The following is a 24,487-nucleotide window of genomic DNA, read 5'->3' as shown; positions in this document are numbered from 1 at the left end:
TAACCAGATATTTTTCTCCAGTAATTCAGGACAGTTGCACCTCCATCATCTCTTCTCCTAAAGGTCTCTTCTCCTGCCCCTTTCCATCCCCGCTCGTTCACTTCCTCTGGTTCCCCACTGGATGAAGCAGAACATGGTTTTTCATTATGTCCCAGACTCCTCCCTCTCTTTGACTGGTGGTAGTGTTTCTCCTCCCTCCCCTCTTGTGTTGAAGAGCTAGGCAGTAAGCGTTAATCCCGGATTGAGCTGCCCTGCCGTCTGCATCCCGTTGTTGCTGGGAGAGCATGGCAAGGCTCCAGGACCCCTGCGCTCACACAGGAGAGGAGTGAGCGCATGAAAGAGCGAGAGAGAGAGAGAGGAAGGAAGAGAGAAAGAGAGAGAGAACAGGGAAGAGGTACAGTTGGGATGTTTCACGACTGCCACAGCTGCCTGAGCACTGCACTGCACTGAGTGTTGTTGAGTTTCAGTCACACACACTCTCTCATATATAAACAACAGAGAAAAAAAGGGGGAAGCATGACGGCTGGTTGGTTGCAGTTGTGGGTGCAAATGTGAATGAAGAAAAGAGGAAACCTCAGTCACGTCCTGGGTTCCACCACATCGCAACATCCCTCTGTGTGGTGCTGCGTCTCTCTCTCTGCTCTCACTTAAGAAGGATTAAACTTTTCTTTTTGATCTCTGGTTGGCACGTTTGGGACTGTTGACATGGAGTCTCCCACCAAAGAGATCGAGGAGTTTGAAAGCACGGCCCTGAAGTACCTCCAGCCCGAACAGATAGAAAAGATCTGGCTCAGGCTCCGTGGACTGTGAGTACAATCACTTTCACTGTTTTCAACAAGTGTGTGCATGGATATGTGAATGTGAGTTTGCCTCTGTGTGATAGGTTTATACTCAAATTAAGCTTATTTATACATGACATTATCTTACATGATATGATTGTAACCTAGAGATTAATTTAAATGAAAGCGTAACAGTAGAACCTCACATTTGAAAGTTACATTGTGTGTGTGCATGTCTATGTCAGTCAGTTTAAGAGTGAGAAAACCAATCAGGATTTTCTGAATCGTGACTGCAAACTTAAAGCAAAAGAAGAAACCCATATAGGAATTTAAATGGCTTAAACCAAACAGCTCTAAGCTACGTCCTTTGAACTCTAAACTGTTCATTGGACAGAAAGAAAAGGAAGTCTTAATGTGAGGAGAATTGCTCACATTTTCAGTCATATTGCATGCTTTCTTAAAATATAAGCTAATTTGCATAGGCTTTTCTATTACCCCTATTTACTCCTATGCAGCATAACTATTAAAGACAGGAAGAAAATACTTCAATGCATTTGTGCTCTAACATGAAGTCAGCACCTGTTGTACATGAAGAGTAAGGACTCAACAGTAGAATGAATTGAGTGGATGGATGTGAACATTTCTCATTGAGATTTTAAATCTCCTGTGAGGTACTTGCGCCCCCTCCGGACAAAGTAGAGCGATATTTTTGGGGGGGCTTTTTTGCCTTTAATGGACAGGATGGCTGAAGGGAGGTAGGAAATACATAGAGAGGGTGACAGTTGATTGATTGACTGATACTGTAGCCTTAGTATAAGAGCACCTGTTTACTAACAGAGCTAACCTGATCCCTGCAATTTGACTACAGTTTCCATTTCAGTTGCAGTTTTGTCTGACCGTGATCATGAGCGCAAGAGACTTGTGATGAGACAAACAACACTACACTCATTTTGCCCATAGGTTTTGTCATCTGGTATTATTTCTTTTTTTTTTTGGTAAATGGTAGAGTCTGGTAAATTCTTTTGTTTATTTATTTTTGTTATTTTCATACATTTATGTCTTTTCCACTTTTTTTCATGCATTTCTTTTTTTTTTAAAGTGTCAGTAGTGTTCAAGTCTGATTTTTACAAATCAGGAGGTTAACCTGTTTGATAATCGTGATGTCAATTCCAATTTTAAAGAAAGTAGGGCTGGACGGTTTGGGAAAATAATCTTATTGCGATTTTTATCCTCCATTATCGCGATTGTGATTTAATATGTGATTATTTTACAAGTTCCCTATCTTGTGAATTTCTCAACAATCGCAAGCAAAAAATCATCATATTATAATTAGGGCTGTCAAAAAATTAGAACATTTAGATTCCTTTATGTAGCATTTAAATCTGTTTTTGTTTCATTTTAGATTTTTCTGCTGTCTCAAACTAAGGGTAACTGACTTCCAGCTATGCTACATATCTGCTTTTATATGAAGATTTTAACATGAACTTAACCACAGAAAAGGAACTTATGTACTGAAAAGGAAATACCTGAACAGTGAAAAGAAAATGTTTGAAAATGCAAGGCTCAGGTGACTCTTCCAGCTGTCTGAGTTTTTAAAACTGAAATGAGACATTTAGAACAAGTGGTGGACTCACATTGCATCGCTGTGGCTGCAGTAAGACATTGCAGCAGCTTAGCCAAAGTTTGTTGTAGGCAAAAATAAAGCATGCGATAAATCGCGATTGAATAATATTAGTGCAGTTGTGGATGGTAATTAATCGCAATAAACCTTGAAGGCCCTAATTATAGAAAAAAATATGTTTGGCAGATTAAACCAAGGCTGAAAATTTGTGAAAAACATTCTGAAGGTTATTTTGAGTCATTGGGAACAGTGTTAATTTCATTGACTAAAACTATGAATAAAAATGTTCATTGACAGTCTGAGTAAAACCGACAAAAAGTATATTTAGTTTTCGTCAAGATGACTAGAACTAGACTAAAATGTAATTTAGTTTTCGTCGGACATTAAAAATACATGATATTTCTCCACTGTGGGTAAACCTGTCATTAAACAACGCACCTCTATCTCTTTTGCCTCACAGCTGTAAAAAAAACAGGGACCCCAGGTTTGGCAGGGTGCATAGAGCACACTGCCATGACTTGGAACCAGATTCTGCTGCAATAAAAGGTATTAAACTGGCATTTTGAAATACATTACAGGTCAAAGAAATTTTGCACCTTCTGCAATTTAACTTTTGTGATTTAATCTAAATTTTGATTAATTTCCCATCCCTAATCATAAGGTTTTTTTTTTTTTTTTGCCATAATCAAGCAGTCCTGGTATATAGAGAAAACTGCCTTTAAGTAGATGGTCTTGTTTCCTTCTCTAGCTCATAAAGAGGCATCAGGACTTATTTCTCTCTGTTTCAAACCAGCTGAAAACTCCTAACATGAGCTTTAACCCTGATAAAATTCCTGTCACATACTCTGCCGATCTTCTGCCTCTTACTCACCCATAATCTCTCTTCAAATAATACCAAAGCCCTTCTGAGCACCCATCTTCTTATTTCTCACAATCTCTTAAGGGAGATCCTGTTTTTAAACCAGCGGCACGACAATGTTACTCCCTCTCGTCCTCCAACCAATCAACACCTGTCTGACCTTTCGCCCCTGAAGAGTGAGAGCCCTGCTGTGCATTCACGTCAAAGTGGGACTGCCTTCTTGTCCATTTTCAGCTCTTATTCATCGTACTCAGAAGAGGGGGAGGGAGATGGAGGTGAAAAAAAATAATGTTGCTGCAGCAGGTCTGAATGAAATGCATTGACTTCCTGCGCCACAGACTTTAGTTATGTGAATGAATCCAACAGTCTCATTTTTAATGTCGTGGTGCTACTTCTGCTCCATGATTAGTCATTGTTTCTGTCTTTGCTGTGTCAGAAGCCCCCCCGTACCATCATCATCCGCTGCCACATTCAGTTTCCTCGGATGGCTTCATTGTCTCTCCCATTTGGCCACCGTCATAAATTCCCCATTATAACCATCTGTCCGTTTGGATATTTGATGGAAAGTGCGATGGAGGAATTGAAACAGGAGTGGGGGCAGGGATGTTTATTTGTTTTTTTCTTTTTCATCATGGCTGGGTTGCTGTCTGCTGGGTGCTCTGAGGGCTCCTGTTGCGTGTCAGAGATCACATTAGCCTTTAATCTCACAAAGAGCCTCCGTCTGAAGAGAGAGGGAGCCCCCACAGATGTTGATGCTGCACACAGTAAATGTTGTGCATATATAGTATGCAGCATACATGTGTGTGTATGTGTTATCAGGAAAGGTTAATCGTGCATGTGCTAGTGTGGGTGATATAGATTGGTTGTGCGTTTAACAGTGTACATGGCAGCTTGGTGACATTTACTGTATGTGCTGCCAGCTTATCCTAAGAGATTTGTTTGGCAGCTGTATGATTTGTGTGTGAGTGCTGAATGGCTCTCAGTGGCACAGTGTGGTCCGCAGAGTGCACCAATCATCCATGGATAGACAGGAAGAGCATTTACTTTGGACAATTTTCTCTCTGCTGCCGCCCTTATGTTTTTGCATCAGTAAATGAACTCTAATAGATTTCCATTGATGAAATAGATCACCATGGCATACCCGACCTCTCTGTCGCTTATTGATTAATGGAAATCAATGAATTATTTAATCACTTGATCAACACTTCATAACAAAGAGCTCCCTTAAGGGAAGGGCAGCTTTAACATGACCCAAGGAGGATCAAGGTGACCGGATGACTGCTTTATGACACGTTCTTACTTAAGCAGAATAAAAAGACAAAAAAAACAGGCTAATATGTGACAGAAATTTACAACTCCAAGAAAAAAAATTAAGAGACTAGTCTGTTGTTCTGCAAAAGGTTCGTGTTTGAGTCAGAGGAAAATTCTTGTTTATTATAAAGATTGTCACTGACAACTTCCAGACTTTCACATAAACTAGTCATCTTTACATCTTCTATTTGCAGGAACTGACATCAAAAAGATACACCATTTGTCAGACTGTGAGTATTAAAACATAAACTCAGGAATCCCAAAACATGCCTGGGAAGTTTGTTACTGAAAAAAAAAAACACTCCTGAGTCCATAACACACGACAGAGTTTGTTCCACTCAACACACAAAAGCACAGCTTCTCCATAGTTGAATAACAGTGCATTTAATGATAAAGTTTTTAACAGGGCAGAGACTGGAAACTTTTGTTTCTGTTTGTTTAAAAAAATCTCACTGATGATATAGCAGCAGATATTTATACAAACAGCACCCTTTATGCACAAATTACAGAAACAGCCAATAAATAATGTTTACAGCCCACCTTTATGTGATGTTAAACTCACTGAAGATTAATCAACATCATCAACATAGGCTTCCTTCATGCATGCAGAGTTACTGGTATAGGAGAATCTGAACTTGTCTTATTTTTTTCTGGAGTCTAAATTTTGTTTTAGCTGAACAAGGCCTTCATGACTTTTATAACAATAATTCCTGGCATTTCCATGACCCCCTTCGACCCACTTCCTCATTATACCGAGGACATTACGTTAAAGCCATCTAATTAGAAGAAGCTTTGTGTTGTTTGCACACATTTAGATGTAAAGCAAGGGGGGGGGGGGGGGGCATAAATGAGGGGAGAGGAGGTGAGGAAAGACCTAATTCATGTTTTATTTACCCTTTGTGATTGCTTATCTGCTTTTCTTATTCTTATTCCCCTCAGTTTTGTATCATTTACTCATTTAATTCTCATTCATCATGAGGGAACTTAACATTTCTTTACAGAGACTAACTTCCTGATCTTGCAGTTTTACGCTGAGCTCTAAGAGAGATTGATACAGAAAGCGATTGAGAAACAAATCAAGCTAAGTGCTGTGAATTCTGCCTGACTGGAATTTTAATCAAAGTCTGTTGTCGAACAGCGGTGGGTCCATCCCTCCCTCTGCCTCTCTGTTATGAGGGCCTCAAGTGAGTGTGTATGAACCGAGCTTTTAGAGCTGCGCTGCTATCTCTTCATTGAGGTGTGGGTGGGTTTTAGGCCAAATGGTAAGCTAAGTGATAGTAGGTGTGCTTTAATTTAATGTGACTAGGCAGATCCGTGATGTGTGTGTCTGTGTGATAGTACAAAGAGGGTGGGATGTCATGAGATAGAGTGGTGTGTGTGTGTGTTTACATGTCATTATGACTCTCTTGAATGCCTCATCTGCACAGGTGATTGTAGGCATTAGCTTTCCTTTAAATACAGGGCGTTAGTGATATGACTGGAATGATTTTGTTCCAGTCCTTTTTTTTTTTGAGGAACATTTGCTATCATGAAGGAACATTTTTGTTTCCTCAACTTCAACCCTTTTGGTTAGTTCCTAACGTCTCAACCATGTTAGATGCACTAAACTTATGATAGTATCCACCAGTCAGGGACACTTATGCATCTGTAGCTGTGCACTGATTACATTAATAGTTATATTTATTTTATGATCAATACCCAATTTCTGAACAAACTCCAGTTCCAATCTGTTGATGGACTAGTTTTTATTTAGCAAACTGTGTGAAAAAGAACAAAAAGAAAGCTTGAATCTCTGACCTTCATGGCTTATTGCTGAAAAAAAAAAAATAGAGGTCATGCAGAGGTCACTAAGGGTGTACTGTAACATAAATAAAGCATGCTTTAATGTAAAGTTAGATTCTTAAAATGTTTTAAGAAGCAATAAAACTCTGTCAAGGTAACAGGTCAGAGATGGACACAGAAAGTACATTATTCAGCAGGTGATGTCAAAGTATAAGGTAAACTGGACCTGCACAAACACCCTTTTAATCTCTTAAAAAAAAAAAAAAAACATAACAATCAGGCTACAGAAGCGTAGAGCTCAACCGAGCTATCAAGCTACCTGAGTACTTGTTACTATAATACATTTAATTGGCCACAGAAACAACATGAAAAAAAGGAAAAGTACAAGACAGTGTCTATATTTCTTTACAATGAGGAAGGAACTACGTGCCCCATGACCCACTGCAAACCCAGCTCATTTTCCTTGCTCAAGTGCTGCTGCTGATAGCCTACTCAAATGATACTTTCTACTGGAGACTGAGCTATGAGGAAAAAGTTATGGTTTTAATCCAGAATTTGAAGGGACATTGCTGTGAACTGGTGCTGTTCATAAGAAAACAACACACTGAGAGCATCCAGGAGTCGATTCTGATCCAACTGTGTTTTGAGTTTTGTGTCTTGTAAAGTTGTGACTTCACAATGCAGTATATTTTTGACTTCTAATATACAAAGTCAAAATGTACTTTTTCACTGAAATATTTCTCCTTTTTTTCTCATATTTTTAGATCTTTTCAAACTCAAAATTTTGAGCTTGGTTAATTGTAAATTGAAGACTTAATAACCTTCAATTTTTATCTTCAAAATTAACCAATACAGTTATAGTTTTTTCCCTCTTCTTTTTTTCAGAGTGGCCATCAATTGTAATAGACATAAAAATGCTAGCTAATAAACTGCTAACCGTCTACCCAAAATTCCTTCTGATTACATGTGATTATATGGATTTCTTCCTTAGAAGTTTGGGCATTTTAATAAAAGTTCATGTTTTAGTTACAGACCACTAAACACATTGTTACTAGAAATTCTTTTAATATAGGCTTTCCTTTTTCAAGTAAGTTACTTCGCAAGTCCCCTGTTTTTCATGAACATGCGTTACTGAGATGGAAAGCAGCAGATAAGTGCTGATAAATATCTGAAAAATATACTCCAGTCATTTCTTAAGTGATGTTGCACATCTAAAAGTTAATATGGGTGTTATCTGTTGGAGCCTGGTTTCAAATCTAATCCGTGGCTCATTTTCAGCATGTCACTCCTTACTCTCTCTTCCTAGTTTCCAATCTATCCACTGTCCTGTCTAAATAAAAGCATAAAAGCCCAAAAAATAAATGTTATGGAAAAAGGGTCTTGGCTCCTCTTCTCTTTGGGTATTAAACATGTTTGAGTTGCTGACTGAAATAACGAACTAGCTGAAAGACCTGCAACTTGTCTGTGTGAACAAGGAGCTGAGAACAACAAACCAAATAAAGTTCCACTTCACTGTCTTTTTAAGAAGACATGAATCAAAGATATATTTGCCTAAAATATATCTCATTTTTGTCTTGAAGATATTCAGAAAAGCATACTTTGCTGTTAAGGCAAATGTATTATTTGTATGTTATACCTATACAAAGCCTGGAACAATTTCAGTTTCAACTGCGCTTTTACTAAAGTTTTAATGAAGGCAAAAAATATGAGTGCAAAATCAGATCTGTGTGTATGAGAGGTTTGCACGTGTCTATTTCAATTTTCATTTTCTTTTTTCAGTTGATGCCTCATTATTCACACTTTTGTTTTTTCTTTGTCAGGCGAAAGTACAAGAAGACATCCCAGAGGTAAGACCTGCTGCTGGGACTTTGGACCTTTTTCCCCTCTCCTTTTCCTCCTCATCCCTCCCTCCCTGTTCTTCTCATCTCCTCCTCCTCCTCTTCCTCCCACTCGTCTTTTATTCTTGGACTTCCTCCCTCTACTCCTCCCACTCTCATACACCTCTGGACTTGGTGCTGGACCTGCACCTACCTGTTCTGCTGCTCTCAGGTTTATGTTACTTTTCTTTGAGGCATTTTGTAACTCTCACGTGTAAGTGAATTAAAGATTTTGGCATCCTGTTCACCCATCTGTATTCATACCTGAGGGTTTGCTTGTGATTTTTGTTGTTGATTCAAGGTGTCATCTCAACATTATAACCTATTAACTTACCACCAAATTTAAAGAAACCATGCTAATGCAGGTATTTGGAAAAATCGCAGGATACTTGTACACCGTTGAAGCTTGGATATCTCAAGTGCTGCATGCTTGCTATTGTATTTATTATGAAACTTTCATTTGTTTAGCTCAGTCGAAGATGCTCTGGGGAAATCAGACCCTCTGTTCACTGCATTTATTTACAAGCATGAAACAGGGATTAGTTAATGCCACTGGATGAGAGGGTAAAATAGATTAAAGTATCATTTGTTCACAGTGTTTCTGTATTGATCTTCAACATACGATCAATCTCTTTCAGTATTCCTTTAATATTCTCTTGTGATTAATTTTGTCTGGAGCTAAGAGCATATTTATGACGAATGGACCACACAGAGCTTATACAACTCTAAAATGTTTGAACTGCATCTAGGGAAATGACAAGGCAAACATTTAAATGCTAAATTGAATTGTCTACCGAACTGTTGAATCATGCAGGCGCTTTTATGTGAGGTTGCTTATCCTATATTAGGGTTCCCAATTACTTTATCCCGAAGGATTTTCTTTTTTTGATCTGGACACAATTAAAATTTCTTGGATGTTGGTATGTATATAAAGTATATATATATAAATTATATATAAAGTGTATATATATATATATATATATAGTGCTTAACATATGTATTAGACCATCTGTCATACTTGTCTCAGAGACCAACCAGCATCATGAAGTGCTTTAATGCAGACTCTTTCATTTTCAGTGAGCTCTCCACGTTTTACCATTTTGAACAGAACTGAGGGATTTCGAACTGAATTCACCTTTTTATACCCAAATTTGAGCCGGCTCACTGGGCTTCTCTGAGAAGTCAGAAATTAATCAAGCATAACATTCAACCACTAAAACTAATTTTTCTGTTCAGGAATGCAAGTGAATAACTATAATTTGACATATTAATCAAGAAATAATAATGTGCTTTACTATTTGTTTAGTTTTTTGTAAATCAGTAAATTTGAAAATTCATGGATAACAATAATAATGATATTTTAGCATTAAAAATATCATTTGGGTTAAAGAGCTTCTACATATTGGTGTATTAACCATTGCAGAAACATAAAAAATGATGTTGGTTATTACTAATGCTGTTAATTTAGGGCAGCTGTGGTGTGGCATAAACCTTGCTTTGGGTGGTGGTCTAATAAATTTGTTAAGCACTGTATATATAAATGGGGTAATTAGCTAATTAAGACAGAGAATTTGCTCTAAAGTAATTTAAACCGGTAAACATAGCTATACTGCCCTTGTATCACATGGCTTTTTTTTTTTTTTTTTTTTTTTTTTTTTTTGCATTTTCAATGTTTTTAAGACCCACTGACACTTAATTTACAAGACTGGAATATTCATTGTAAATAAACATTCAACATGACTATTTATGGCTTTAAAACTGCAACCTGTTGTTCACAATATCTGATCTGTGCCCAATATTTTTTCGCCCGACCTTAGATCAGTGCACAAAGTGAGAGAGAGAAAGAGAGGGTGAGAGAGGATCCTGCGGAGATGTTTCCCTGACTGCTTCGCAATTATTACTCATAGAGCTACAAACCCTCACCTGCTGGGAGAAAACTTGACTTATAAGGAAAGACTGTGCTCCAGCAGTCGTTCCTCTGCATGTGCGGTCTCTCTGAATCCCCCTGACTTCCCTGCACGCGTCATGAAGTGGCGCATCTCCGTGTGCAATTATGATGTCTTTTAGCGCTGCACCAAGACCAATAATGCCGACCTCTCATGTCATAGGACAGCCCATGTCCAGATTAGGATTAAATGTTCAGTTATAAAGAATTTGTTTTATCGCTATGGGAGTATTTTTTACCATTTAATACGACCTGGAGTCAAATACGCCACAGGATTTATAAACGATGTCCCATTTAAACATAAGAGATCAAGACCATAATTGCACGTCTTGTTGACATAAGATTATATCATATGTAAATAAATTCAGTTGATAGTAGTTTGGCATTACAGATTTTTTAATAATGGGGGATTAAATCAGGCTGACATTGAACTGAGTCACTTACCAAAGCGAGAGACGATGTCTGCGTTTGGGACTGATGGACAGTTACGCAGGGAAAGTAGGCCTATTTGCTATTATGAGAGCAGCTGTTTTAATCCCCTGCAGGGATAGAAGTTTGGTTTTAAAAGGCAAAAACCTCTAAATTTCGTTAAGGTCTGAGATGCGGAAAACTAGTCAGAGGTGCTGGCAGGGCTAGACTCTATGAGAGTCCGTGCAGCTGTGCACAGTGGTTAAATTCTTCATCTTTAAAAAAAAAAAAAAAAAAAAAAAAAATATATATATATATATATATATAAATTAGACATGATAATCCTTCTCCTTCATTCTTAAAAATCATGCAGTCTTTATCAGCCTCTTTTTGGACAGCATGTTTGCAGAGCTGAGGTGATAAAGGAGCTGCGCTGCTGTGCGCTCTGCTGTGCGTCTTTTTACGATGTTCCTCCCTACTCTAAGCAGGGTTCATTGTACCATATCTAACTCATTTATTGCATCCTTGCTATAATTACAGAAAGATCATAATAAATCAGTGAAAAATGTATTTTAACCACCTAAGAAGGTAAATACTGAAAAAATTAATATATTTTTTATAAATTTCCATCTTTTTCCCAAATGTATTGCGGGCCAGATGACATCTGCTGGCCGCCATTTGGGGATGGCTGTCCTATAATGTTACAAACTGACTTGTAAGGCCATGACAAGGTGGACGATGCCTTGTTATAGCTGTTATTAAAATTGATTTAGATCAATCCAATATGCTGCAAAAGTACATGGTAATATTGTGAACCAAGATGAGCTGAATCATTTGCATGGGATGCGCATGAAGGTGGAGAAAATGTGAAGAGAAGATGTTTTTAAAACGGCAACATGACAGAATGGGTGCCTGCAGGGGAGATGAAAGTATAAAAGTGTGTAACAGCAGAGGTTTTTCTTCACCTGTTGGCACTGATGATTGCCTGCCCCGCCCACCATCTCTCAGAAAAACAGGTAAACAAAAAAGAGATGGGCAGAGAAGGGCAGGAGTCAGTGCACTGTTCATATTGGATATTTGAATCCTGCCAAAACCTGGACTTCATCCTTCTCTGAGCCCACATACACAGTACAAAGTCTTAATAAGTAACAAAAAAATCCTTTACTCACTTGTTTTGTGTTAAAACCTTCCTTTATTTAGTGTTGGTAACATTAAATATACACTTTAACCCCTTAAAGCCTGTTGTTGCATATTTGATACATACTTCTATATAATCAATATGATCAATAAATTACTCAAAAAAACCTCTGAATACAATCTGAAAAATGATAAAAATGCCCTTATTATCAGTTATCAAAAGCACCTAATGTATCAAATGAGACACAAAAAATATATACGTTAAATTTTATGGAAATTTTGATTTTTTTGGACTTCAGTAGAAAGTGAAATAAACATTTCATTTCCAAAAAATTTGAATTTTCTGGCTATAATTTGTGTTTTCAGGCTTTAAGGGGTTAAATACCAATTTTTCATCTGATGAGTAGGCTATGTCTGATTGAAATTTCTGTATTCAGTAATTAACAGGCATGTCCAAATACTTTTGTCCATATAATGTAAATTTAAGAAACTGGTTAGAGAGGGGTTCAGAGAGTTACCGAAGCTTAAGACTAAATTAAAATGTCATGCTACATTTAAGGGCCTGTGTCCATATCAGACTTTGTTAGCCATTCAAACCCAATGCAGTTCAGCGCCCTGGGCAGAAGTGCCCTCAGTGTCAGCTGTTTTTGTCGCCACGCCCAAAGAATTCTCATTTGAAAACTGTTCATCTTTTTGAACAGCCTGTGCTTGTCAATGTCACTTCTCCCTTACTAATCAAGAAGGGGCGGGACTTCTGAAAATATGAAAATCTGACTCGTCTTTTTTAGTCTTTTATCAAGGGTAGTTTTCCAGTCTGCAGCTGCTGCCTGTGTCAGGATTCCTTTACATTGCCTGCATGTCTTCTGTGTGATATTTCCTAGAAATATGGAAATAAGAAGTACATAGAGCTATTTTAACTCTTTGATGCGCAACATGGGTCAAAAGTGACCCAGATGAGTTTCTATTATCTATATCTTTGGAATAAATTAATTTCATCATTCAGTCATACCCCTCTAATTCACTACATGGGTCAAAATATATATATATATATATATATATATCCATTTCCTGTGTTATTTCATGTATATGGCTGAGACATTTCTTTAAAGATTTTTTTTTTTAATCAGTAACTTTTCCAATTAGGCAGTAAATATATTGTTTTTGTATTGTACAAATCATCATTTTTATTTTCCCTTCCTTACTTTATGAACAATCAGATCTTTTGTGTTTCTACATCGAGTTTACACACATGGGTCAGAAATGACCCACACACATAAAAGTACATTGTGGGATACTGTAATGTGTTTCAGACATTTCACAGCTCAACACAGCTGCCCTTGCACATCTGGTAGATGTAAGTATTTGTTTTTTTGTTGTTGTTGTTTACAATTGTTACAACCTTACCCCTGAAAAAATAAAATGACAGTTCTGAAAGATAACTGTAAATAATGTTATTAATTTTAGGTTACCTTGAGAGAGAGAGAATACATTCCTTGTCAGAGAGTGACAGGAATGACTATTTGCTAGCTAGCTAGCTAGCTAGCTTACTGTTGACATAATCCATTTTATTTATGTTCTGTTTTATTTTCTTTTATATAGTTGATAACCTTTGTAGTTAGCATTGCTAGGCTGCTTAGAAAAGTGGCAAGCTAAGCTACTTTAGCCAAACAGTTAGCTGATGCATTTTAGTTAGCTAATTTTGATTTAGTTGCTAACATTTGTCTACTTAGGTAGGTTGATTGCTTGGCTGCTTAGAAAAGTACTGTAGTTAGCTAAACTATTTCAGCCAAACAGCTAATCTGTCATACTCAAGTATTTAGTTAAGCTATCTTAGACAAGTCATCAAATTAAACTATATAGGTGTATATATTTTGATGTGCCTGGTGCACTGGGATGTGGTGTTCCCAGTGCACCAAGCCTTTGTGCGAGGAGCACAACCAGACTGGGATCCTTTGTGAGGCATGCAAAAATTAGGATGGCAGTTTGTGCTTTACTGAAATGCTGTGTTTAGTTGAACACAGTCAATTCAGCAGTTTTCTGTTATAAAACCAAAGTACAGTTCAGTTCAGTTCAGTAGCCGCTTTATCTTTTATCTGTGTATGTGTGATGAAATTACAAATAAACATGTTGCAAATATTGACTACAAAAGTATTTGGCCCCACTTACTGCTTAATACAAGATCAAATCATTCAATTATAAATCACACATGGAAGGATGGGTCATTTTTGACCCCTTTGTGTAAACTTGACGTAATATAAAAACTGATTCTTTTCATAGCATAAAGAAGGAAAAATTAAAACAATGTCATGTGGTAATCAAAAAGAGCATATTGAAATAATACTTGTAGCAATTAATCATAAAATGAATATATTTAAAAAGATGGAACAAAGATAAACTCAGCCAGCATTAAATAGCCAGGGAAATGAATGCGGGTCATTTTTGACCCATGTTGTGCGTTAGAGGGGGTGGGGTACTTATGTTGCACATCAAAGAGTTAAAACAACAGCACAGATTCTGCCGAGGAGACAGGTTTCATTTTTTGTAATGTAGCAACAGCAGGGGCTGGCGAGAAGAATGAAGGAGAATGGCGAGCTCTGGAATTGAGGTCCTTAGTGCTCCCAGTGAAAACAAAATGCTGACTATGGACACACAGCCTTAATGTAGCTTTAAGTATGTGTTAAAGTGCTCATGACCTGCAACAATGTTAATCTGAAGTGCATAGCCAGTCCATGCTCTTTCACTGCTGCACATAAGCAGGAATCGGGGCTAGTCTAACACTGCTGTCTATGTTAAACTTTGTACTCTCATTGGGATGTCTGCTCAGGAATAGCTTACCTCAACATCTAGATAAAAGTAGACAAATCCTTAAGAGCTCAAAACAAACAAGGCTGTAGTTGTCTGTTAAAACGTTATGACCTACCTGATCTTCTTAAACATCTCCTTGTTGACAGCTGAAACTGAGTTGCTGGTGTGTAGTCCATGAAGTTAAACATGTAGCACTGCTCTATGCTGTCTGCAAATCCTGTCTAACTAGTCTGCAGTTCAATAAAAAGACGGGCAAATGTCAGAGCTCCATGTGAAGCTAACAGCTTTTATATCCATTAACTGTGCTGATAAGAGTGCTTATAAGTTCTCAAAGAGATCGAGCAGAGCACTCAGTTTTTACATTCCAAGTGTTTTGTTGCTTTTAAGCCATCACTGGGATGTTACTCTTAGCTGTGAAATGCAACTGACAGAGTTAACAGATTCATTTTGTTTTGTCAGCCTTCTTTTAAAGATCAGTCCCATGGATGTATCTATTGCTACTGAAACCTGGCTATTTTAGTCAGTAATGCTACAATAACAGGATTGGATTGATGCATTGCTTTTTCCAAATGCTTGATTCCTGGGAACAGGATAAACTATAGTTATTTTAGTCTTTTATAAGTGAGCATGGAAGTAAAATCTGCCTAACAATGCTCTGTTTTTTAATGTTTTAGATTCCCTTCCCTCTTTCTCTTTTCAAACTATTAATATTGTCTTTGCTAAGGTCAAGTTGTCAATCTGGAGAGTGAAATGACTCAAGTTATGTAAATTATTAGAGTAGAAAAATGCTCCACAAAAATAAAGCAAAAATAGATTACCTTATCTTCACTCTAATTTGGATTCATGGCATTTTCCTGTGAACAGTGGGACTGCATCACAGTCAGAGTAATTGAGCAAAACTGGCGTCATCGTACTTATTGGCCCAGCGGGTGCTCGTTTGGAGTGGTATAGAGCTAGCTGTTGCAAACTCTCACCCTCTCTCTCTCTGTTACTGTCTCTCTCGCTCTCTCTGCCTGGGTGGGTGAGTTCCTGTGTGGAGGAGCCTGATGATTGACAGCTCCATATGTGTCTGTGTAATTACAGCCGGGCTAATTGGCAGAGAGGAACACTGGGACATTGTCATTACTGACACACCAGTACAACCCCTCACACATGCAGATGGAGGGAAAAGATAGCCCCCTTCACAGAGGGAGGGATGGGAGAGAGAAGTGTTTGCTTGTATGGGATGCATGCAAGGAGTTAAGAAAACAAGGCTGTAAAGAAAAGAGTGGTGATCCGCGTTCGTCTTTGTGTGTTTTACGTGGGTTCGGTGATGGTAGTCACCGAACCCACTGTTTCCCTGTTACTGTGTTGGTTTTTGATCACGTGGCCACCATTGTGCTCTACTCCTTTCTTTATCAATTGACAATGTCTGAGCTCCGCCCCCTTAGTTACTGTTTCCATGCCTATAAAGCATTCCATTCTATAGTGCAGCACAACTGCAGTTAACAGAGACACTCACATCAGAGGTACTGAATAAATTCATTATTTATCTCTAAGAACATTGGGACTTGATTTCAGAGAGATTTCAGTGTTGTTGCAGGATTTTTTATATAGCATGTCCAAAACAACCACAGTTGGCAACAGAACTGTTAAGGCTTATAAAACACACTAAAAGGACAAAAGTGTTAATTTGTCTCACCATTACACTAGCAGTGACTGTAATGACATTGTACTCAAATACATGTACTTTAATATGGAGTTATGCAGCTTTAACAGCTTCTACTCTTCTTAGAATGGCATTTTAGCAGTTATTGACCCCACTTTGCGATTTTATGTAGTCTTCTGATTTGTGGCTGAGTTGCTGTTATTCCTAAACCCTTTCAATTTCTAATAGTATCACGTACAGTCGACTGTGGAATTGTGAGCAGGTATGACATTTCATGAACCATCTTATTGCAAAACTGTCACAGTATCAAACTTGAAGTTACTGAGCTCTTCAGAACGCCCCATTTTTTATCTTAAATATTTGCAGATGAGGCTGCATAGCTAGGTGCTTGATTTTTTTACACCAGTGGCAATGGGTCTGAATGAAACACCTAAATTCAGTTATTAACAGGTGTGGCCAAATTCTTTGTCCATAAAGTGTATAAAATATGTTTTTAAAAGTTAAATAAAAATCCAGTGAAATTACAGAATTAAGTCAGGACAGATGAGACTGAAATATAGTTGCACAATACAAATATATTTCATTGCAGTCAGAGTAGTAATGTCATTAGTGTTTCAGCAACATTGGCTGTATGCAGAAAAACAATCAATTGGTAGTGAAGGAGCTGAAATGCATCTGCTGTAATGCAATCCAGAAACCTTTTCAATTAGCATCTACAAACAGACATCTGCTTACAAGTGCAGCCAACAATCAGCTCTGAGACGTCCTCTTAACCAGTGGTTCCGAGCCTTTTTTCCTGGGAGCCCCCCCTCTTATTTCTATCTAAGCAAAGCTGAGCCCTTCTCCGAGATCTACACAACAAAAGGGATACACTGCTGTCAAAAATCAACATCAACAACATTTTCAGTTGTTTAATTGATAATGCCAGAAGGAAACAGCCCCATCATGTTTTTCTTACCACACGATAAACTATTTACTAAGAATTTTCTTGTAATTTTATTTTTAGTTTAATTCAACCTTTTTCACAGACTTGAGGCTCAGATAAAAAAAAAAAAACACAACAACACATGAAAAGACAATGCAATTCATAGATTTGTATATTTTTTTTTACAAAGGCACAATAAAAGTTCAGACACTAATTATGGTATATGAGAAACTAATATAACTGGTGTCTTTTCAGTGGTTTCTGTTCAATGTCATGCTGATCACGTGATCTTTACCCAAACTGAGCTTGCAAGCAAGTATGTTTGTGCATAAATTTAGCAGTATTGCCTGTGGATATAACCATTGTCTGTCATTTTTAAGAAATATTTTTATTGCTCGATTAAAAAAAATTAATCGAGTTAATCACATCACTAAGTGGTGATTGATTAATCACAGCAATTTTTTAAAGTTTAAGTATATTTTTATGTTTTTAGATTTTTAAAGATTGTTATTGTCACAAGTTTTATTTTTATTCTTTTAATTCTATGTAAAGCACATTGAAAGTGCTTTATGAAAAAATATTATTATTTATAAATCATACATTCAAAATACTACCTTTTACTTGCATTTTTTTAGATAAAAGAAGTACAAGTATGGTGTTTAAATAAATAATTATTAAACTATAGTTTTTAAGCTTTATGGAACATGTCAGCTTAGTTGTAATGGTTTGTAAATCAGAATGTCTTAATTCACTGAGCAATAATATTTATAAACTGCAAAAGAGCACAGCAGACAAACACATCAGGTAAAATAACTTCTGCTGTAAAGTGAATGATCAAGTGTGCTGTAGCTATGGTTGCTGACTGACTCCAGTTGTCTCTGGTCAGTATAATAAATGTAGCTTAGGCCAGCTGCTCCACTTTTGTTGCCTTTTTAGCTGTCATACAGTTCATGGATTCTTGTGACAGTAGTTCTTCACATAGGTGTTCTATGGTACGAGTCATCTGAGATGATCTGGATGATGATCCCCTTGTCGTCGACGATGTTGATGGTCTGCAGACTTTGGCGACCCGTAATTTAGATGTTGTCGTTTTGTGGACAAATCCAGGTCTTCTGGGTTCCGCCAGTGTAGCTTGATGACCATGACTTGATCCTGTGTTGTTGTTAGCATCTTTGCTAACATTAGCAAAGATGCACTTTGACCAAAGGTGGTAGACTTCAGACTGTGTTGTGCTTTGGTGGAGAGACAGTTCATCACTGCAGTATGTACACACAATTTTGATTTTATCTTAACTTCCATTGCCAGCTTTTAAAAAAAAAAAATCGTCATTAAGCAGACCTGGCTCTGTCTCCTCACTCATCACTGCTGGCTGCATTTGACCTGCCTGTCACCTCTTCACCCCCAGGCATGTAAACATCCGCATTGGAGAACTACTGGAGAAAGTTGTGGTTAAACTAAGTCATATGGTTAAATAGCATTATTATGTTTTTAATGCGTTAAGATTTCAAGATTGATCAAGAGTGTTAACACGTTAATGTTAACAGCCCTAATGTGCAAATGTAATGTTCACAACCTCAGAGCAGAAAAGGCCTTGAGATCTGTGTCTAAAGTCAAATCAATGTAATGATCAGCCCTTTTTTTAAACAAATAATCTAAGAAATAAGGTAATGCTGGATCAGCAAAGTAGGCACTCTCTAGTTAGCCTGAGATGCTAATGTTTTTAACATATGTTACAGCAGTTTGTTCCATTGGTCTTATATTTACTTTCTCTTTTTGGTTTGGAGAGAAAAAAGACATAAATTGCCTTAATATTCAAGTCTTACTCAAACTGCACAATGCCTCTCCTTGCAGAGAAATTGATTTTGACAGGCCCACTGTGCCTGATTGCTGTTGCTTAGCTCTGATTGGTCACTTGCTGAGAAGGGGATGAGTTTACTGAACATACAATTCAAAATGTGTCTCTCACAAAACTCTGTGTAGTCTTGTGCTTCTGAATGTGCAACAGAGCAATTTGATTCCATCCATTTACCCAGGGAGAAAAAAAGCACTTTTCCCTCAAAAAGGCATTGATCACCTAAGCACCACAATTTACAGTGATTATTCACCAACAAAGCCACAAGAAAATTATCAGTGCTTCTCTTTGGCAGGCGTCTGAATACTGCACCACATAAAAAAGTCTTTGGCCTGTAAATGCTACTCTGGTCACTTCTTGTTTTCCAGCTTTTTGAAAGCTTGAAATGTTTGCCATCTGATCCTGTCATGCCACCAGCCTTAAATGGCCTGTGTGTTTATGTGCCTTTGTGTTTATGTGAAAGTTTGAGTATATCCTGTCTCTCTTTTAGGACTGCTGTGTTTGTTCATATTGCAGCCTTGGACGCTCTGCAGGGCTTCAGTAAATGGTTCAGAGAAAGTAATGACTCAGGCTGTTCAGGCATGATCAGCCTACGTCTCCTCCACTTTGCTCCAATCTTCACACACTCCGTGTGTGTTTGTTAACATGTATTTGTGCATGAAAGGACTGTTAATATTCAGGGCCAGTGTCTCTGTCTGTTTGTGGATAAGTCCACAGTTAATTTTTGCCTGTGTCTGTTTGTCTCTGTGTTGTTTTTTGTGGTTTGTTGTAGAGCTGTTTTTAAGTAATTTTGGGATTGGTCCAAGTCCCAAGTCTTTAAAGCAAAGTACAAAATGCCAACCCTATTTTAAATGGTAGTTTATAGGGCGTGGCATCAGCTTAGTCTGTTTGGATGAACCAGAGAGGTACAGGTATGTCCAGGTAAGGACCCGTGTGTGCAAATTGGAGTAGTAGTTGCACAGTTGCAAATTTTCTTCTTGATTAATGCCGAGGTGTCCTAAAGCAAGACACTGAACCCCCATGGGTGCTCTTTTTATTAGTGCACATCCATAGAATCCTGTCTGTGTTTGTGCAGTTTGATTTCCTTGACTATTTCTGTGTATGACATCCAATGACAGAGTGACAAAATACATTTCTCCTTGGTTATTACCTAAGCATGTTCCCAACTTCTTATGAAAATATGTGTATTTTTCTTCAGTTCACCTGCATGGATTATCTTTGTTTTTCCTGCTCCAGTGTATTAGTTCCGATGTATGTCTGGTCTTAAATAGAGAAGCACCATCGCATCAGTGGAGTATTGGCACTGCTGACAAGCATTGGCCATTTGCAAATAGTGTGACCTGAATAGATGTCAGTAGACAATGTTTATGTCATTGGTGGGGGGGTTTATTTATTTATTATTATTTTTACTATATCCCAATACACGATATATATCGCGATATTTTGAAATCAGCAGCTGCATTTAATTCGGACCCATATGACACTAATTTGGGGATTAAAATAGGCTGTTCTTTTGGATTTTTAATAAAATTGTAGGCAGAAATCAAAAGTCATTATAAAGTCAAATTTAGCAGTTTTATTTTGAAAAGGACTTCACGCAATCTTTTACTAATACATTAAAAATACATACATCTTAAAATACTTGGTATTTTACAGTGTATGGAAAGTCCTGAAATGTTTTTCTGTGTTATGATTACTATTGATGTTTATGATTATTTCCCTCATTATGGGCAAAGCAAACCTACACAAAACTCACCAATCCTGCATGCAGCCGATGGCCAAAATCCTGCAGTATAGTCCACCATTCAGGCCAAAACGCTGCAGTCTAGTCCTCCAGGCTCACATGATTATATTAGTCCGTTATCTGTGCTGATGAACGGTGGATCAGATCAGTACAATGTGAAAGCTGCACCAGGTTGTTTTCTGAAGAAATTCAAGCTCAGGAATTTCATGTTTACAATACTAATAAGGTAATAATACAAACTTGGAATTATTTTTTTGTAACTGATGAAACCAACTATTCTCAGAGGAAAATCAGGTCAGCAAAACACTGACATGAGAGAGGTGTTGGGGTCTGCTACATGTGCACCAAGTATAAAATGGTGCTTTTCTTCTGTTTTTATTTGGTTCATTCATCATGAAACTGAAGAATTTTGCAGACACATGAAATTCAATCAGTTAAAGTTTTTCTTGTGTGATTAAAAATGTCTTCCCCAAAACTACATAGTCCCCCTTTAAAGTGCTATTTTACAGTTCCACCCTGTAACTGTAATAGTTAGACCAGTGGTACTCAACCTTATTCTACCAAAGAGCCACTTTGTCTCAAAAATACTTTAGCGAGAGCCACAATACAAACCGGGAATGTAAGGTAGATAATAGATCAGTTCATCTGTAGTTGAAATGAAATAAAAAAGTGGATTGGTGGATAATTATGAGGTTAAATGGGATACAAATGTCTGCATAGAGTCAGAAGAACCAATATGTCACTGATAATGAGCATATATTTATTTTATTTATCACTAACATCAGGCTAAAACCTTAGATCTCAATTTTTCATGATTTTAATGTTTTTATAAATCATATTTATATCATTTTATAAATTATAAACTTTTCATTCCCTGAGAAGTGATCATTTTTGAGATACCAGTCTTTGGCCCAACACCAGCGTTATGAAAGTTCCACCTGGCCTAAAGATTTTTTAAGATATTGGAATGTGCTGAGTTTGAGCTCTGAGATGCTTTTCAAAGAAAATGATGAATGATTGTTGGCTATTTGGGTATTTATATCTCACATTGGGGCATTTACTGGAGTTCTGTGACTTTATTAACATAAAAGAGATGCTTTCTAATTTTTCTCCACTCATTATTAATCCTTTAGTTAAAGGGGGAGGGGCCTCATGTTGGTCTTTGCCCTGGGCCTCCAAATGACTAAAACCAGCCCTGCCTCACACCTGCAGCTCTCCAGACACGTCGTTTCACCCTGCCTTATTTTGGAGCTTTGGTTTTATATTTCTGCTCTTTGACAATATTTATGATCATTAGTGCATTAAAGATCAAATAAAACACCCACGTTTGGACAACTTTAACTAGATATGACGTCATCTCAACGTGTGATCTGTGTGAGTTATGCTCATTGATGACACGCATCGGCATAATTGTCATAAGATCTGGGTGTGAGAGAGCATCGGCAGGATGTGGCTGGAGAAAAAGTTAAAACAAGGAAATAGGAAGCTTCAGGTTAAACACGACAGCACACCTCAATGAATGAGCAAACTGAAAAGACGCAACACCGGCGGACTTCCTCGGCCCTCTTCTCTTACACACACTCCGACGTCAAGCCCATTCGACAGTAATAACATACGGATTTAAAATAATAAACATTTAAATTTGGAAGTTAAAGTCTGTCTTCTTTATGTGGGTAACTGATTTATTGATGTGACCTACCATGAATTGTTACTGATGACAGTGTTTACCTTTATAAAGGTTTTTAGTTAAAGTTTGTGCAGCTGTCTTCATGTCAGCAGACACGCTCAGCTGATGGAGGCAGTGACACACTGTATCTGGCTACTTGGGGGCTCCGTAGTAACAGAAACGAGAGAGGAAAATAATAAAATTAATGAATAGAAAACTCAGAGTCATGCTTGCCCAATCAGGCAAGTCCTTACAAGTTTTGCTTGCCCGTTGGCTTTTTGAAGTTTCCCCGGGCATTTGGACAACCGTTAATGTTGGACCCTGGGTTGTCACACTGAAAGAAGCGATTAAAAAAAAAAAAACAGTATTTTGATTGACCGGTGTTGTAGTGGTGCCTGGAGAAGTGGGCATACTCTTGTTTTTTTTGCCCCACTAATTCTGAGCAGCCAATCCAGCAAAGGATAACAGCCCTGTGTTATGAACAAAGGTATATAAGACAATCTTATATTTTAAGTTCCCCTTAAAATAGACCTTTTGAAACTAACAGCCAAAGAGGAGCAGATTTTACAAGAGGATCTGGCTGCAGACCTCTATGGTGGGGCGTTCAGCAGCAGACCTCTGCACTGTGGCTGAAAAATAAGGGAACATGTAGGGTATACATACACCCTGCAATACACCACTGGTATCAGCAAAAGAGAGCTTCTAGTCTCAAATCAAATGAAATCTCATGTTTTCATTTAGTCTTAGTCAAATGTCAAAATCTAAAGCTCACACCCTTTGTGTGTTTAAAGTACACAACATATTCCAGTGGAATCTAATTCTCTTTTTTTTTTCTAGGAAAATGTTGCACCACTTGTTTCAGTCACATCTACTGTAGTTGGAAAGTGTGCAGTTATCCAGATACATTGTTAATTATTCTTTATGATGAGGACTAAAATCCTGATCATATTTTCTTTCATAACTTTAACGAAGCCTCCTGACACTTTTAGCAGCTGTAGCTTCAGTTAATGTCTGCTTCCTTCCTTTCAGAGCTTTCCCAGCCCTTCGCTGGATGTAAACATGAGAAGGTTAGTGGTTGGCATGTCGTTGAAACAGTTGGTTTGACATTTTTTGAACTAGAAAATGTAAATAAAGTTGTGTGTAAGCTGTTGAGGGTAATACTCCCGTACAACTCTACCGAATTGATGATTAACCATTTTAAGCACAATATTAACGTGCATATCGGGCTTACATTTTACCCACTGACACAATGTCCCCGTCATAAATTCGACTGTTTTCTCAGCATTTTTTCCTCTTTAGAATAGTCAGTTAGATGCTGTTCGGATAGGCGTATAGCCAAAAAGGGGAAAGATGCCTAAGAACATCCTTATACTGTAGTAACTAGGGCTGTCAAAGATTAATAAATTTAACTGCAGCCATGCGTAGTTACAATTGCTAAGCTGTGATTGGCTGATTTCTGATCAGGGGATGGATTTAGTGAATGGCTGATTCAAAATGTGTCTTTGAGTAATCTCTTCTTAATCAGCCAAGACATTGATCGCCTAAGCAGCACCACTTTCAGTGATTATTCACCAACAAAGCAACAAATAGATGGTTAGTGCATCTCTTTGACAGGCGTCTGAATACTGTACTGACTGAAACAAGCTGCTACTGTGCTCACATATTGAAACCTGTCTTTTAAAAGCCTTAAGTGTTTTGCCATCTGATCTGGGCGAGCCTCCAGCCTTAAATGGCCTCATGTAGACTGCCATGCAGCCAGCTCTGTCTTGCCCAGGACTGCTGTGTTTGTTCAGACTGCAGCCTTGGATGCTCGGCTGGGGTTTAGGACATGTTTTCAGGGGAAGTAATGACTCAGGCTGTTCAGGCATGTACAGCCTACGTCTCCTCCACTTTGCTCCAGTCGTCACACACTGAGTTTGTAAATACATGCTGGTACAGGACAGAAGTTTGGAGATTTACATGCAGTGGCTGGGTTCCTGTTTGTATATGAATAATCTAAACAGTTTATGACACTAATTTCTTTCTAGAAAATAACACTAGCATGAAATACCATAAGAGGGATGATTGGATAGAAAAATCTTAACATTCACACAGAGGCAGTGTAGCAGAGAGGAGGGCAGATACCGTC

At 37.8% G+C, this 24,487-nt stretch overlaps 1 protein-coding gene across 1 annotated transcript in view; it reads left to right on the top strand.

Annotated features, from left to right (window-relative positions):
• Nucleotides 1-297: 297 nt before the first annotated feature.
• Nucleotides 298-24,487, top strand: part of pde1cb (phosphodiesterase 1C, calmodulin-dependent b) — a 126,329-nt gene continuing 102,139 nt past the window's right edge. Inside the window, exons 1-2 of the mRNA XM_041804273.1 lie at nt 298-806; nt 8,173-8,199. Of these exons, the coding sequence (XP_041660207.1) occupies nt 706-806; nt 8,173-8,199 (128 nt within the window). The 5' untranslated portion in view covers nt 298-705. The remainder of the gene's footprint in view (nt 807-8,172; nt 8,200-24,487) is intronic.

Source organism: Cheilinus undulatus, linkage group 13, assembly GCF_018320785.1.
Source record: "Cheilinus undulatus linkage group 13, ASM1832078v1, whole genome shotgun sequence".
NCBI lineage: Eukaryota > Metazoa > Chordata > Actinopteri > Labriformes > Labridae > Cheilinus > Cheilinus undulatus.
The sequence above is the reverse complement of the archived record's forward strand: the minus strand, read 5'-3'. Positions and strand labels throughout refer to the sequence as shown.